This window comes from Hyperolius riggenbachi, chromosome 3 (assembly GCF_040937935.1).
Source record: "Hyperolius riggenbachi isolate aHypRig1 chromosome 3, aHypRig1.pri, whole genome shotgun sequence".
NCBI lineage: Eukaryota > Metazoa > Chordata > Amphibia > Anura > Hyperoliidae > Hyperolius > Hyperolius riggenbachi.
The window spans coordinates 494,762,404-494,777,510 of NC_090648.1; the positions used below are offsets into that span (position 1 = coordinate 494,762,404).

At 49.3% G+C, this 15,107-nt stretch overlaps 1 protein-coding gene across 3 annotated transcripts in view; it reads left to right on the forward strand.

Annotated features, from left to right (window-relative positions):
- Nucleotides 1–15,107, forward strand: part of DNM1L (dynamin 1 like) — a 64,968-nt gene that overhangs the window by 5,726 nt on the left and 44,135 nt on the right. For 2 of the 3 annotated variants that reach the window (XM_068278253.1, XM_068278254.1), the window contains exon 2: nucleotides 14,024–14,171. In XM_068278253.1, coding sequence (XP_068134354.1) covers nucleotides 14,024–14,171 — 148 coding nt within the window. Of the gene's footprint in view, nucleotides 1–11,107; nucleotides 11,203–14,023; nucleotides 14,172–15,107 lie in introns of those variants that run through there. The other variant, XM_068278255.1, reaches the window with a different exon arrangement.

Consider the following 15,107-nt stretch of genomic DNA (forward strand, 5'->3'; position numbering starts at 1 on the left):
CGGCCTGTGTGCGCAGCAGAAAGGAATGAAAGGATGGCGGCCTCTGTGCGCAGCAGAAAGGAATGACAGGATGGCGGCCTGTGTGCGCAGCAGAAAGGAATGACAGGATGGCGGCCTGTGTGTGCAGCTGGGATGGCAGAATGGCCGGTGTGTGCAGCTGGGATGGCAGAATGGCCGGTGTGTGCAGCTGGGATGGCAGAATGGCCGGTGTGTGCAGCAGGGATGGCAGAATGGGGGCCTGTGCGCAGCAGAAAGGAATGACAGGATGGCGGCCTGTGTGCGCAGCAGAAAGGAATGACAGGATGGCAGCCTGTGTGCGCAGCAGAAAGGAATGACAGGATGGCGGCCTGTGTGCGCAGCAGAAAGGAATGACAGGATGGCGGCCTGTGTGCGCAGCTGAAAGGAATGACAGAATGGCGGCCTGTGTGTGCAGCAGGAAGGAATGACAGGATGGCGGCCTGTGTGTGCAGCAGAAAGGAATGACAGGATGGCGGCCTGTGCGTGCAGCAGACAGGAATGACAGGTAGGCGGCCTGTGTGTGCAGCAGAAAGGAATGACAGGATGGCGGCCTGTGTGTGCAGCAGAAAGGAATGACAGGATGGCGGCCTGTGTGTGCAGCAGGAAGGAATGGCAGGATGGCAGCTTGTGTGTGCAGCAGAAAGGAATGACAGGATGGCGGCCTGTGTGTGCAGCAGAAAGGAATGAAAGAATGGAGGCCTGTGTGCGCAGCAGGAAGGAATGACAGAATGGTGGCCTGTGTGCGCAGCAGGAAGGAATGACAGAATGGTGGCCTGTGTGCGCAGCAGGAAGGAATGACAGGATGGTGTGTGCAGCAGACAGGAATGACAGGATGGTGTCCTGTGTGTGCAGCAGAAAGGAATGAAAGAATGGAGGCCTGTGTGCGCAGCAGGAAGGAATGACAGAATGGTGGCCAGTGTGTGCAGCAGAAAGGAATGACAGGATGGCGGCCAGTGTGTGCAGCAGAAAGGAATGACAGGATGGTGGCCTGTGTGTGCAGCAGAAAGGAATGACAGAATGGCGGCCTGTGTGCGCAGCAGGAAGGAATGACAGGATGGTGGCCAGTGTGTGCAGCAGAAAGGAATGACAGGATGGCGGCCTGTGTGTGCAGCAGAAAGGAATGACAGAATGGTGGCCTGTGTGTGCAGCAGAAAGGAATGACAGGATGGCGGCCCAGTGTTCTCCCCAGAATTTTTTTCCAGCCGGGTGGCATAAAAAAGTAGCCGGGTGGGGCAAGATGAGAGAATGCAGGGCGGGGCTTCTGTGCGCAACTCTGCTTACGGCAGAGGAGGAGGTGAGCCGATGACAGCCGGGTGCTCACCAAAACTAGCCGGGTGGAGTACCTGGCTAAAACAGCCTGGGGAGAACACTGGCGGCCTGTGTGCGCAGCAGAAAGGAATGACAGGATGGCGGCCTGTGTGCGCAGCAGAAAGGAATGACAGGATGGCGGCCTGTGTGCGCAGCAGAAAGGAATGAAAGGATGGCGGCCTCTGTGCGCAGCAGAAAGGAATGACAGGATGGCGGCCTGTGTGCGCAGCAGAAAGGAATGACAGGATGGCGGCCTGTGTGTGCAGCTGGGATGGCAGAATGGCCGGTGTGTGCAGCTGGGATGGCAGAATGGCCGGTGTGTGCAGCTGGGATGGCAGAATGGCCGGTGTGTGCAGCTGGGATGGCAGAATGGCCGGTGTGTGCAGCTGGGATGGCAGAATGGCCGGTGTGTGCAGCTGGGATGGCAGAATGGCCGGTGTGTGCAGCAGGGATGGCAGAATGGGGGCCTGTGCGCAGCAGAAAGGAATGACAGGATGGCGGCCTGTGTGCGCAGCAGAAAGGAATGACAGGATGGCAGCCTGTGTGCGCAGCAGAAAGGAATGACAGGATGGCGGCCTGTGTGCGCAGCAGAAAGGAATGACAGGATGGCGGCCTGTGTGCGCAGCTGAAAGGAATGACAGAATGGCGGCCTGTGTGTGCAGCAGGAAGGAATGACAGGATGGCGGCCTGTGTGTGCAGCAGAAAGGAATGACAGGATGGCGGCCTGTGCGTGCAGCAGACAGGAATGACAGGTAGGCGGCCTGTGTGTGCAGCAGAAAGGAATGACAGGATGGCGGCCTGTGTGTGCAGCAGAAAGGAATGACAGGATGGCGGCCTGTGTGTGCAGCAGGAAGGAATGGCAGGATGGCAGCTTGTGTGTGCAGCAGAAAGGAATGACAGGATGGCGGCCTGTGTGTGCAGCAGAAAGGAATGACAGGATGGCGGCCTGTGTGTGCAGCAGAAAGGAATGACAGGATGGCGGCCTGTGTGTGCAGCAGAAAGGAATGACAGGATGGCGGCCTGTGTGTGCAGCAGAAAGGAATGACAGCCTGGCAGCCTGTTTGCGCAGCAGGAAGGAATGACAGGATGGCAGCCTGTCTGTGCAGCAGAAAGGAATGACTGAATGGCGGCCTGTGTGTGCAGCTGGGATGGCAGAATGGCCGGTGTGTGCAGCTGGGATGGCAGAATGGCCGGTGTGTGCAGCTGGGATGGCAGAATGGCCGGTGTGTGCAGCTGGGATGGCAGAATGGCCGGTGTGTGCAGCTGGGATGGCAGAATGGCCGGTGTGTGCAGCTGGGATGGCAGAATGGCCGGTGTGTGCAGCAGGGATGGCAGAATGGGGGCCTGTGCGCAGCAGAAAGGAATGACAGGATGGCGGCCTGTGTGCGCAGCAGAAAGGAATGACAGGATGGCAGCCTGTGTGCGCAGCAGAAAGGAATGACAGGATGGCGGCCTGTGTGCGCAGCAGAAAGGAATGACAGGATGGCGGCCTGTGTGCGCAGCTGAAAGGAATGACAGAATGGCGGCCTGTGTGTGCAGCAGGAAGGAATGACAGGATGGCGGCCTGTGTGTGCAGCAGAAAGGAATGACAGGATGGCGGCCTGTGCGTGCAGCAGACAGGAATGACAGGTAGGCGGCCTGTGTGTGCAGCAGAAAGGAAGGACAGGATGGCGGCCTGTGTGTGCAGCAGAAAGGAATGACAGGATGGCGGCCTGTGTGTGCAGCAGGAAGGAATGGCAGGATGGCAGCTTGTGTGTGCAGCAGAAAGGAATGACAGGATGGCGGCCTGTGTGTGCAGCAGAAAGGAATGACAGGATGGCGGCCTGTGTGTGCAGCAGAAAGGAATGACAGGATGGCGGCCTGTGTGTGCAGCAGAAAGGAATGACAGGATGGCGGCCTGTGTGTGCAGCAGAAAGGAATGACAGCCTGGCAGCCTGTTTGCGCAGCAGGAAGGAATGACAGGATGGCAGCCTGTCTGTGCAGCAGAAAGGAATGACTGAATGGCGGCCTGTGTGTACAGCAGAAAGGAATGACAAAATGGTGGCCTGTGTGTGCAGCAGAAAGGAATGACAGGATGGCGGCCTGTGTGTGCAGCAGAAAGGAATGACAGTATGGCAGCCTGTGTGTGGAGCAGAAAGGAATGACAGGATGGCGACCTGTGTGTGCAGCAGAAAGGAATGGCAGAATGGCGGCCTGTGTGAAGCAGAAAGGAATGACAGGATGGCGGCCTGTGTGCGCAGCAGAAAGGAATGACAGGATGGCGGCCTGTGTGCGCAGCAGAAAGGAATGACAGAATGGCGGCCTGTGTGCGCAGCAGAAAGGAATGACAGAATGGCGGCCTGTGTGCGCAGCAGAAAGGAATGACAGGATGGCGGCCTGTGGGCGCAGCAGAAAGGAATGACAGAATGGCGGCCTGTGTGTGCAGCAGAAAGGAATGACAGAATGGCGGCTTGTGTGCGCAGCAGAAAGGAATGGCAGAATGGCGGCCTGTGTGTGTGCAGCAGAAAGGAATGACAGAATGGTGGCCTCTGTGTGCAGCAGGAAGGAATGACAGAATGGTGGCCTCTGTGTGCAGCAGAAAGGAATGACAGGATGGTGTCCTGTGTGTGCAGCAGGAAGGAATGACAGAATGGCGGCCTGTGTGTGCAGCAGAAAGGAATGAAAATGCTGGCCTATGTGTGCAGCAGAAATGAATGATGGGATGGTGGACTGTGTAGCAACTCGCTTGTTACCGGAGTACCGTGGTTTGCACTAACTGTGCTATGTGTGGTAATCCACTGGTTTTTGGTACCTGTAAGTTCACTGCCTGCTTCTCCTTCCTGTCAGGACCTAACCTATTACAGGTTCTTCTGGGACAGGGCAGAATGTGGCCCAACAGCTCCTCCTCCCTCTCAGGACGTCAGAGGGGTGTGGCTAAGCTGCCACTCACTACCAGGACTGCAGGGGTGTGTGGTCAAGAAGTCATGCCTCCTTCTCTGGACTTCAGAGTGGTGTGGCCAAGCTTAAATCCCTATGCCAGTGGGATGAATGGAGGGAGTGTCGTGGCCAATGGAGGGGGAGTAGTTCTAGTGGCATTAGTGATGTCGTGTATGGTCTACTCAGAGAAGATATGAGGCAGGCATTGGGGTGGGGCAGCAGTACTGTGTAGTTGTGTCCTTACCCTGACTATTAGGTTTTCTACCATTGGCCAGCACAAGCCCCGCCTCTAAACTTCCTTTCTAGCTTCTTTTGACTATTTCATTAGTGTGACGTGGAGGGGCAGTGAGCAGATCTCTGGATCTGGGCATCCTAGGTTGGGGTCAGCTTATTTATCTGATGTGTTTACATAATCAGTGATGTGTATGAGAATATTGATCATATCGGGTGACAGTCCCTCCTTGCATTGCCGAAGGCCCTCTGCACCATGTATTTACACCTGGATGCTGAGTGGATGATTAGAAGCGTTTGCCCCTCTCCCGAGAGCAGAACATTCTGTCTGCAGACTCGCATGCTGGACGTGTGACCCTGACAAGGTTACCGGGAAGCCGTCACTGTCTCACCAGCTGCTCTGATTATAATTGGAAAGTTATAATTAAGTCCGGAGTCTGCAGGAGAAACGCTAAATGACTTCCATGGTAAATCCTAGAGATTATATGAAAGTGTCTGAGTAGTCACTCACCCCTGCTCCGCTGGTGACGTCAGTCTCATGGTCTGCACACACAGTCTTGTGGTCGGCTGTCGTTCCTCCTCTCCCTTCATAGCAACTGAATGTGAAGCAAGCGCCGGTACAGCGCTTTGCCCAAAGCGTTTACCTAAAGAGATCGAGCCCTTGTCCAAGTGGGCAAGAAACCAAAGAGGGGGCAGTGCAGTCCCCCCCCCCCCCCCCTAAGACTACTATAGTGAGGCTCCCTATGCTAATGAGGTCTTTCCATTTGGCACTGTTATTGGCCTGAGGAAGCGGGCTTAGACCCGTGAAACGCAATGCATGTGCTTAATAATAAAAATCTTCTGTTACAATGATTTTGTTATTTGAGGTAAGCTACCTCCCTTTCTTTCATTTTTATTTGTTTTTAAAGAATTTTATACACACCAGGGTGCCTCTTTCACCCATATTGTACTATAGTGGGAAGAATATGGAGCCTTAGATAATTCCTTTTAAATAATACCAGTTGCCTGGTAGCCATGCTGATCTATTTGGCTGCAGTAGTGTCTGAATCACCCCAGAAACAAGAATGCAGCTAATCTTGTCAGATCTGACCATGTCAAACACGTGATCTGCTGAATGCTTGTTCAGGGGCTATGGCTAAAAGTATTAGAGGCAGAGGATCAGTAGGCCTGCCAGGCAACTCAGTTGTCCTTTAAGAATGTTGGACCTGTGTTATAAAATCCGTGCATATATTCAAACAGCACGAACCAGAAAGGAACAGGCCTGTGCTGTCATGTGATCATGGTGATGGGAGGGGCCAGGACTGAAGAGTGACAGCACTGTCATCATGTGATCCGGGACCCTAATGGTTGGTTGTGACAAGTTATGGTACATCATTTATGCTGGACATACACTATGGAACTGCGTTTTCAGTACCGCGATTGTCCTCTCCAAGAACCAGCATTGTAATTCTGTATTTCGATTGTGATTTTTATCAGTGCCGATCGGAAACACAAAACACAGTTCCTGCCCAATTAGTTTGTCTTAAAAGGGGCACTACAGCGAAAAACTGTAATATTTAAAATATGTGCAAACTTATACAAATAAGAAGTACATTTTATCCAGAGTAAAATGAGCCATAAATTACTTTTCTCCTATGTTGCTGAGACTTTCAGTAGGCAGTAGAAATCTGACAGAAGTGACAGGTTTTGGACTAGTCCATCTCTTCATAGGGGATTCTCAGCAAGGCTTTTATTCTTTAAGGATATTCCCGAAAAAGGATTTGAACAATGATGCTGGCCGGCTTCCCTGCTCACTACACAGTTTTTTGGCAGTTGGACAGAGCAACTGCCATTCGCTAAGTGCTTTTAACATAAATATATCCCTGAGAATCCCCCTATGAAGAGATGGACTAGTCCAAAACCAGTCACTTCTGTCAGATTTCTACTACCTACTGTAAGTGACAGCAACATAGGAGAAAAGTAATTTATGGCTCATTTTACTCTGGAAAAAAATGTACTTCTTAATTGTATATGTTTGCACATATTTTAAATTTTAGTTTTTTCGCTGTAGTGCCCCTTTAAAGAAGTTCTAATTGGGAGGAAAAATTGTATATCGCGTAGCCAGCTTTTTGGTACATCAAGGTTGGTTGTGACAACTTATCGTACGTCAGCGTTGACCAATACACACGTAAACTCGGCTGAGGCATCCAGTAATGGCTGATGGTCTTGTTCTCCCCACTGATCCTGCCCACCGTGTCGTTTCTGTACTGTCTCGGCCCAGCAATGTCTCCCAAGGGATCGGGTACCAATCCCAGTTGGGCAACATCCATGTAGTGTAGTGTGTATAAAGGCATTTATGGCACATCAGAGTTGGTTGTGATGACTTGTGGTACATCAGGGTTGGTTGCAGCTGCGTTGGTTTCTAGGCTGCAGGCCTGGACATCGTCGGTCTGTTCAGTGTGGTTCATCCAGCTCAGCCCAGCATTGTGCAGAACAGGACTGTGGCGTCACACCTAACCTGACTGGGTTTGTTCTTCTCTCCAGAATCTTCCTGCGTTGGTCAGCTGATTCCCACCTTCCCTGTCGTGTTTGCGTCATTCTGCACATGCATGCCACACCGCCGCCGCCAACGTATTTAAAGAGGAACTTCAGCCTAAACAAACATACTGTCATTAAGTTACATTAGTTATGTTAATTAAAATAGATAGGTAATATAATCTCTTACCCACCCTGTTTTAATAGAACTGGCAAATGTTTAATTTCATGAGGGCAGCCATCTTTTTGGTTGAAAGTAGGTGACAGGGAGCATGAGATACAGTTCCAACTGTCTTGTGTCCTGAGCGCCTCTCCCAGTTGCTAGGCAACGTGAATAACATAGGAAATCCCATCATGCTTTGCACAGCATCAGGGAAAAAAAGCCGGGGCAGTTTTCTTTAATGGGTGGAGCTTAGCGAAAAATGCAGCTAAAAATTATGCTTTGGTAAGAAAAACAGAGTTCTGATGCTGTGAAACTGTTAAACACCAAGGCTTTTCAGTGCTGCTGAGTAGATTTTTAGTCCGGAGGTTCACTTTAATATCTCTATCATCCATAGACTCCCATTCATTCCATCACTGGGAAGTTCGACGGTAACGCGCTGTTGACTTTGCGGCGGGTCGGCGTCAATTCGGAAGCTTCTGATGTGACTGGGGAAGTGCACTGGACCCTATAGACTTTCATTGCTGTTGCGTTACCCTGCGTGCAGAAATGGTAACGCAACGCAAAGAAAGACTCCTAGTGTAAAAAGGGCCTGAAGCTTCTTCACGCCTCTGTTATTTTCTGGGCTTGGAAAGGCTTTTGGTGTCATCTGACATAGAAAAAAAAAATCATTCTCTTCACACTGTAATCTCATGTTTGATGCAATCGACATGCGGTGTGTGTGTGATTACTCGCGGTTCTGCTGTGACACCCAACACTTTATTTTACATCGCACTCTGTGGAGGGGGTATGGGTGGTCTGCCTCTATGCACAAGGAGGGTGGGTCCGTCCATCAACAGGTCAGTGCCAGATCACGCACTGCAGCTCCTCACCGCAGTGCAATGCTGACATAAAGCGTAACTACACAATGCTTGTGGCACAGTGTGGTGCTGATGGGCTTTAGTCTTGATGCTTTGATCAGAGGTGCCTGACACCACACCAGACTACATGCAACAGTGCAAGCATCAGGGAGCCCATGTAATGCTTAAATTGGGTGGGGCCGGTGGTGATCATTGTTGGACTAAAGCAGTGGTACACTGGGGCATTAATAGGCCAGGGGTCCCAAACCTTTTTGGCTGAGAGAACCATAAACGCCACATATTTAAAAATTTAATTCCGGAAGAGCCGTACAATATGTTTCAAACTGGGACAGTATAGCTCATGCCTGTGTTGCCATAGTGATGTGTATACAGTTGATCTGCTGGGCAGTGGAAGTGTCAGACATATCGTCGGCTTCTCTTGGGTTTCAGCAACACCAGCAATCTCCCCGAGAGCCAGACAGGAGAAATACAGACTAACAGCTTGTACAATTAGCTAGCTGACTTGGGGGTTGATTCACTTTGTAGGACGAGATCCCAGCACTTTGGCCCAAAAGGCTGCCTGTCAGGGTGGGAGGCCGGAGGACACCGCCAAGCGTCCGTGTGACCGGCCCTTAGTAGTGAATGCTGCCGCAGTAGCGTACCTACTTAGAGAATTTTCTTTGTGCTTCTACACTAAGGCTCCCTGCACACTACAAATCCATTTTGCGAATCCAATTTCTACCTGAATACAATCAACAGAAAAACGGAGGACAAAACGCAGCATGCAGTAACGAATCGGAATCGGATGCTTGAGCAGTGTAGATTAGTGAATAAACCCCTACTGATTTGTATGTGAGCCAGATGCAGCCATCAAAAGAGCCACATCTGGCTCCCGAGCCATAGGTTCCCTACCCCTGCCCTAAACGGTACCTTCAGTAAAAACATGAACCGTTAAGGTTTTTTTTTTTTTTTTGGTTTATATTGGTATGAGGTTTTGTTGTGGACCTGTGGGATAGTTAAACACCTTTTTAGAGTGGTGGGGAATAAGCAAAGACCCCCCCCCCCCCCCCCCCCCCCCCAGGTGTTCCCTTTATCTGACTATATACACACCCATACCGCTAGAGCTTTAATAATAAAGTTTATATGTATTTGGTACCGTTTAGGGCCTATTAGTCCCCCAGTGGACCTTGTGTTTATATGCATTCCCCTGGTATGCCACTCGGACAGTTTGTATATGGACTAAAGCAGGCCATACATCATCGATTTCTCCTGTTGATATATGGCCTATATGATCAAATCTGTAAGAAAGTAGTGCAGCATTTGCCCTTCTCAATTAACTGAGCGATTTCCAGATCAATTGAGTTGATCCGGGGGGGGGGGGGGGGGGGGGGGGGGGGGGGGGGGCGGGGAGAGATTTTAGTTGCCTGGAGGCAGATCGAAAGCATGTCGCTAGTGGTGACAGTGGCTAGTGGTGATTCAGTGACTGATGAGACGGTACTCTTACCTGTCCTCTGCACCATCTGGCCTCTCCTAGTCCCAGGCTTGGCTTCTCCCCAGTACTTCCTGTCCCCAGACACCTGTGTGATGTAATGCAGGGGATAGGCATTAGGGGCCTCTAGTGGTCATAGCACCCCTAGTGTCTATCTTCTGCATTACACTACACAGGTGCCTGGGGGCAGAAAGTGAAGAGCTGCTGAAATCGATTGAAAATCTGTGTGTGGAGGTAATCAAGGAGGTGATAGATCCTCACTCTGATCGTAGAGGGATCTATCCGCTTGCCATATCTACCAGTGTATGGCCACCTTTACTTGTGTGTTTTGCTTTTAGAATGCTTTTACAGAATGTTCTAAGCATCTCCCCTAATTAACGATGCAGCTGGTTTGCATAATTGATTTTCCTTCCATTGTCCTCTCTAGCGGGACTTGTTTCCTGTAATGCTGGGAATACACGGTTCGTTTTTGCCTTCGTTTAAACCTTCGATTCGTTCGGTAAACGAATCGAGTGTTGAAAACGTATGTGAAAATAGTCATAATCTCATTATAGTTTCGATTAATAGACCCCAAAAACGAACGACTAGTGATCGAACATGTTTGATATTATCTCTCTTTATCCATCTAATCGAGCCATTGGTAGGCTTGATGGCTGTTCAGATCGATTATATATTCGTTTATGCTAGTCCGTCCCTGTAAAAAGGGATTTTCGTTTCGTTTCTTTGCAGCCTTCGATCATTGGAAAAACGAAACCATCAGAATCGGAAAAAAAAACGAAACCGTGGGTGGTATTAACCGTATGACCGATTATTTCGGGATCGAAAAGGACAAAAGGCACAATCGAAACGAAGGTTTAAACGAAGGCAAAAACGAACCGTGTATTCCCAGCATAAGTGCTGCTCCTCTCTCCATCTTCCTGTCCCCAGCCAGAAGGGAAAATCTGATCAATATTCAAATTATCTTCACCAGAGAGAGGAGGAACACTGACCAGATTACACACATGCGGTGACATGAGATTAACGCTGGTATATACAGTACCTGACGTGTGACCTGAGAAAGGCACGGCTGCACAGAGTACCTGAATGGACATGTGACATAAACACGGGTACATATAGTACCTTCACTGACAGGACATGAGGGTTGATTCATCAAACAGCAGTAATATTACCGCGCACGCACATCAATATTACCGTTACTTCTGTGAGATACACTAGTAGCATGAGCTACGGTAGCGACTATTACTATGGTAATCTGCATGTTGCCGTAGTAGCGGTCGTGCTGCTAGAGTACTGCGGGTCACACCACTAGCGTATCTCACGGTACTTACGCACGGAAGTAACTGGTATTGCCATGTGCTGTGACATAAACATGGGTATTATATTATTTTGTATTTATATAACACTGACCTCTTCCGCAGCGCTGTGCAGAGTATATTGTCTTGTCACATAACTGTCCCTCAGAGGGGCTCACAATCTAATCCCTGCCATAGGCATATGTCTATGTATGTATCCTGTAGTGTATGCATAGTAGTCTAGGGCCAATTTAGGAGGAAGCAAATTAACTAATCTGTACATTTTTGGTAAACCAGAGTGCCCGGAGGAAACCCACACAGACACAGGGAAAACATACAAACCCCATGCAGATAGTGTCCTGACTTGGATTCAAACTGGGGACCCGGTGCTGCAAGGCGAGAGTGCTAACCACAATGCTACTGTGCTGCCCTGACGTGAGTTTTTTTTTTTAAAAGAGAATTTTTTATTAATTTAAAAAAAAAACATAACATGACATTACAGTATATATATGAAGAAGAAGGAAAGAAAGGAAAAGAAAACAAAGGAAGAATTCCAGCAATAAGCACATATTATGTGATGGTGAATATACAGATAGTAATTAGAACTCATAACATTATATTTAGCAGTGTGCATACCCATATAAGTACTAGAGTCATCATCAGAGAATTAAGCCCATTGAAGATCCTGAGGAGCCACATTAATATCGAGATTAGGGATTGTGGTTTCCGAAGCGTTGACCCATTTAAACCATATTCTATCAAATTTCTTAAATTGATTTCTTGACTGATAAGTGATCTTATACAGTGGAAGAACAGAATTTACCAACCTCTTCCAGATACCCAGGGAGGGGACTATGGGTAGCTTCCATTTTAGGGTAATGGCTTTCCTGGCATAGAAGAGAAGGATTCTAATGAGGGTCGATTGGGATTTGCTACAGGGGATATCTCCTACGATTCCCAACAGACATAACTGCAGATCCAAAACCACTGGTAGCTGCAGGGTATCTCTTAAAAAATGTATCACCGATTTCCAGTAACCGTTCACCAGGGGGCAATTCCACACGCAATGTAGAAAGTCAGCCGTGGGTGCCTTACATTTAAAGCAACAATCATTGTGAGTTGGGCTCATTTTTGCCAATCTTATTGGTGTTATGTATGCCTGATGCAACCATTTAATATTTATAAGTTTGTCGTGTGAGGCAATAATATCCTTGTTAAAAAATTCGGTTTGTTCTGCCCATCTATCTGCAGTGAGAGTGGCATCGTGGGGCTCCCAGCGATCTCTAATAGTTTGTATTTTCCCCTTGTTTCCTTGCGTGCTCAAGAAGCAGTATAGAGTAGATATTTGTTTTGTATTTTCTTTTTTAAGTAGTAGTTTCTCAAGCTCTGAAGGGTTAAGTGAGACTCCCGTTAGCCCCAACTGTGCCTGTATTGCATGACGCAACTGAAAGTAACGGAAGAGAGCATGTCTGGGGAGGCCAAATTCTGCTCGCAAGGTGTTAAAGTCTTTAAAGGAGCCATCATCATATAACTGCGTTATATATTTAATTCCATGTGTATGCCAGAAAATGATATCAGGGATTGTTTGGAGTTCAGGGAGATTAGGGTTTCCCCAGAGAGGAGAGCTGTGAGAGATGTATGACAAGGGCTCACCCAGGAGCTTACGAGCTCTTCTGTAGGATCTGATGGTATTGTGTATAAGAGCTGTTCCCTCAGACCCTGCCGATACCTTGTATCTATAAACCGCGCTGCAAAGAGATTCATAAGAGCCTGCTATATCTGCCTCAGTTGCCAGGGTGGCATTTGATCTGTCATTACTGAGCCAGCTTTGAATGGGGGTTACCTGAGCCGCCAAGTGATAGATGAAGAAATTAGGTAGGCCCTGACGTGAGTTTATGGGATAAACATGGGTACATATAGTACCTTAACCTCCTTGGCGGTAACACCGTGTGTGACACGGGGTAAGCCGCCGGAGGGTGCCGCTCAGGCCCTGCTGGGCCGATTTACATAATTTTTTTTTCAAACACGCAGCTAGCACTTTGCTAGCTGGGTGTTTGGTCTGATTGCCGCCGCCGCCGATGCGCCGCTTCCCCCCCGCGGATTCAGGCCCCCCCCCCCGCATACCCCTTGCGCAGCCTGGCCAATCGCGCCAGGCTGCGCTATGGGGTGCATCGGGACTCCCTGTGACGTCACGACATCCATGACGTCGGTGACATCACTCCGTTCGTCGCCATGGCGACGGGGGAAGCCTTCAAGGGAATCCCGTTCAGAACGGGATTTCCTTATGGGCAAGAGGCGATCGGGGCACACGGGGGGACGCCGCAGGGAGGGGAGAAGCATGTAGATAGCGCTAGGCTAGCTACATGCTAAAAAAAAAAAAAAAAAAAGGGGGGGAAAAAACCCTCGCGCAGCCGCGGGAGTCATACCGCCAGGGGGGGGGGGGGGGGTTAAAGGACAACTGAAGTAAGGAATATGAATATAGAGGCTGCCCTATTTACTTCTCATACTTCTTCCTAATGATGCCACAATCCCTTAGGCAGGGAACACACTTGACTGTTTTCGTGTGCGTTTTCTGCACAGAAAAACTGAGAACTCATGTTAATCAATGGGCTAGTCCACACTTAATATGTTGTTCGCGCGCAGAAAAAAAACTGACATTCTGCATCCTGATTCTGCACATTTTGTCAGTTTTCTCTATTAATTACATCAGCTGCTGTGAAAAAATGTGCGCGTTTTCCTGCATGGAAACACACTTGGTGTGCAGAAAAAGTATGCAGAAAAACGCGCGCAGAAAACTGAAAGACAAGTGTGTTCCCTGCCTTACAAGTCCTGTCTTCTGCTACCACCATGGTTAGCTGATTGGCCAGTAGGGTGTCTGTCTATATGGAAGCCCCACAGGATCTTACCCCGTTTACTCCCCACAACCTTCTGTGGACTCTCACATGTGGACTGTGTTCTGCCCCATACACTGAGCAGTGAGTACGCTATGCCCTGGCTCCTTGTTTGTGCTGCTCAGTGTGCTGTTCCTGCCTGCATGTTGCACCCGGCCACCCATCAGTGATGCAGTAAACAAACAATCATGTTTTGTACTCCTTGGTTTATTAGGGCTCTCCTGATCAAGATGTAAGTCTTGGAATTTAGGTCATTTTTATGTGTAAAGATGAGATCGTCAGAAGGGGCGGGGCTGTCCGCTGTGGAACTTTCTCATTGGTTGCTCGCGTCCATTCCTCACTCTTGTGTGTTTCTTCTTCTGCAGAGCAGTGGAAAGAGCTCCGTGCTGGAGAGTTTGGTGGGCCGGGATCTCCTTCCCCGAGGCACCGGGATAGTGACCAGAAGACCCCTAATCCTTCAGCTGGTTCACGTGGCCGCGGATGACCGCCGGAAAACCTCTGGAGAGGACAATGGTAACCAAGAGCTCAGACGTCATCAGTTCTGTCTGTACTAAGATCGCAAACTCGCATCCATTGGAGGATGGCCTGGAGCGCGTGTGCGTGTGCGCATGCATCTCTGTGTGTATGTAAGGCTATGTCTGCATGTGTATTCCCATCCAGGGTGAACTCCAGTTTGGGGGTGACTGCCCCACCATCCCCTTCTGAGTAGCCTGCACTTGCTTCTCCCCAATGACATCGAGCTTCGTCTATTTCCTGAGGCCACGCCTACTCCCCATACAGATCCGGAGAGAAGCTGAGTGGTAGATCAACACTGCCCATCCCACAAACCCTGGAACTGAGGCCACACCCTCTCCATTACCCAGAATGAGGGTGGATGAGCAGGGGTAGCGTAAGTAGCCATCTTTACCCCCTCCAGCCAATCAGAATAGTGGCTAGCATGCTCCACACTCACCCAGAATACATTGCAAGAGGCTGGGCTGATGTGATCTCTCCTCAGGATTGCAGTCAGTAATGTATTGAGCATCTTTTGGAGGGAGGGGGTTGTGTCTGAGGTTTGGGGATAAACCCTGAGAAAATAATCTTATGTTTTAAAGCTAAAAATTGTACTTTAAAAATTGTACTGTTTGGAGTATACGCTGTCCTTAGCCTCCTCCTAAAGTTTGCTGTGAGAAAATGTTATAAAGTTCTGGTCACCAACTTTTATCACACATTCCACAAGAAGTCCCTGTGCTGGTTCTGAGCAGTTGCTCTTCTCCTCTATGATGGTCTATTGGGGGTTCTCAGATAGTGCCCTGTGTGTGGCTGTGCTGGAGACTCTGATGGAAGTGTGTTGTCATTGTCCCCGTGTGCGGCTGTACTGATGGAGGTGTCTGTATTGTCTCTGCTTTGTCTGATGTCACAATGTGGCTCCTCTAACAACATGTGACTCGTTAAGAAATGAGCAAAACA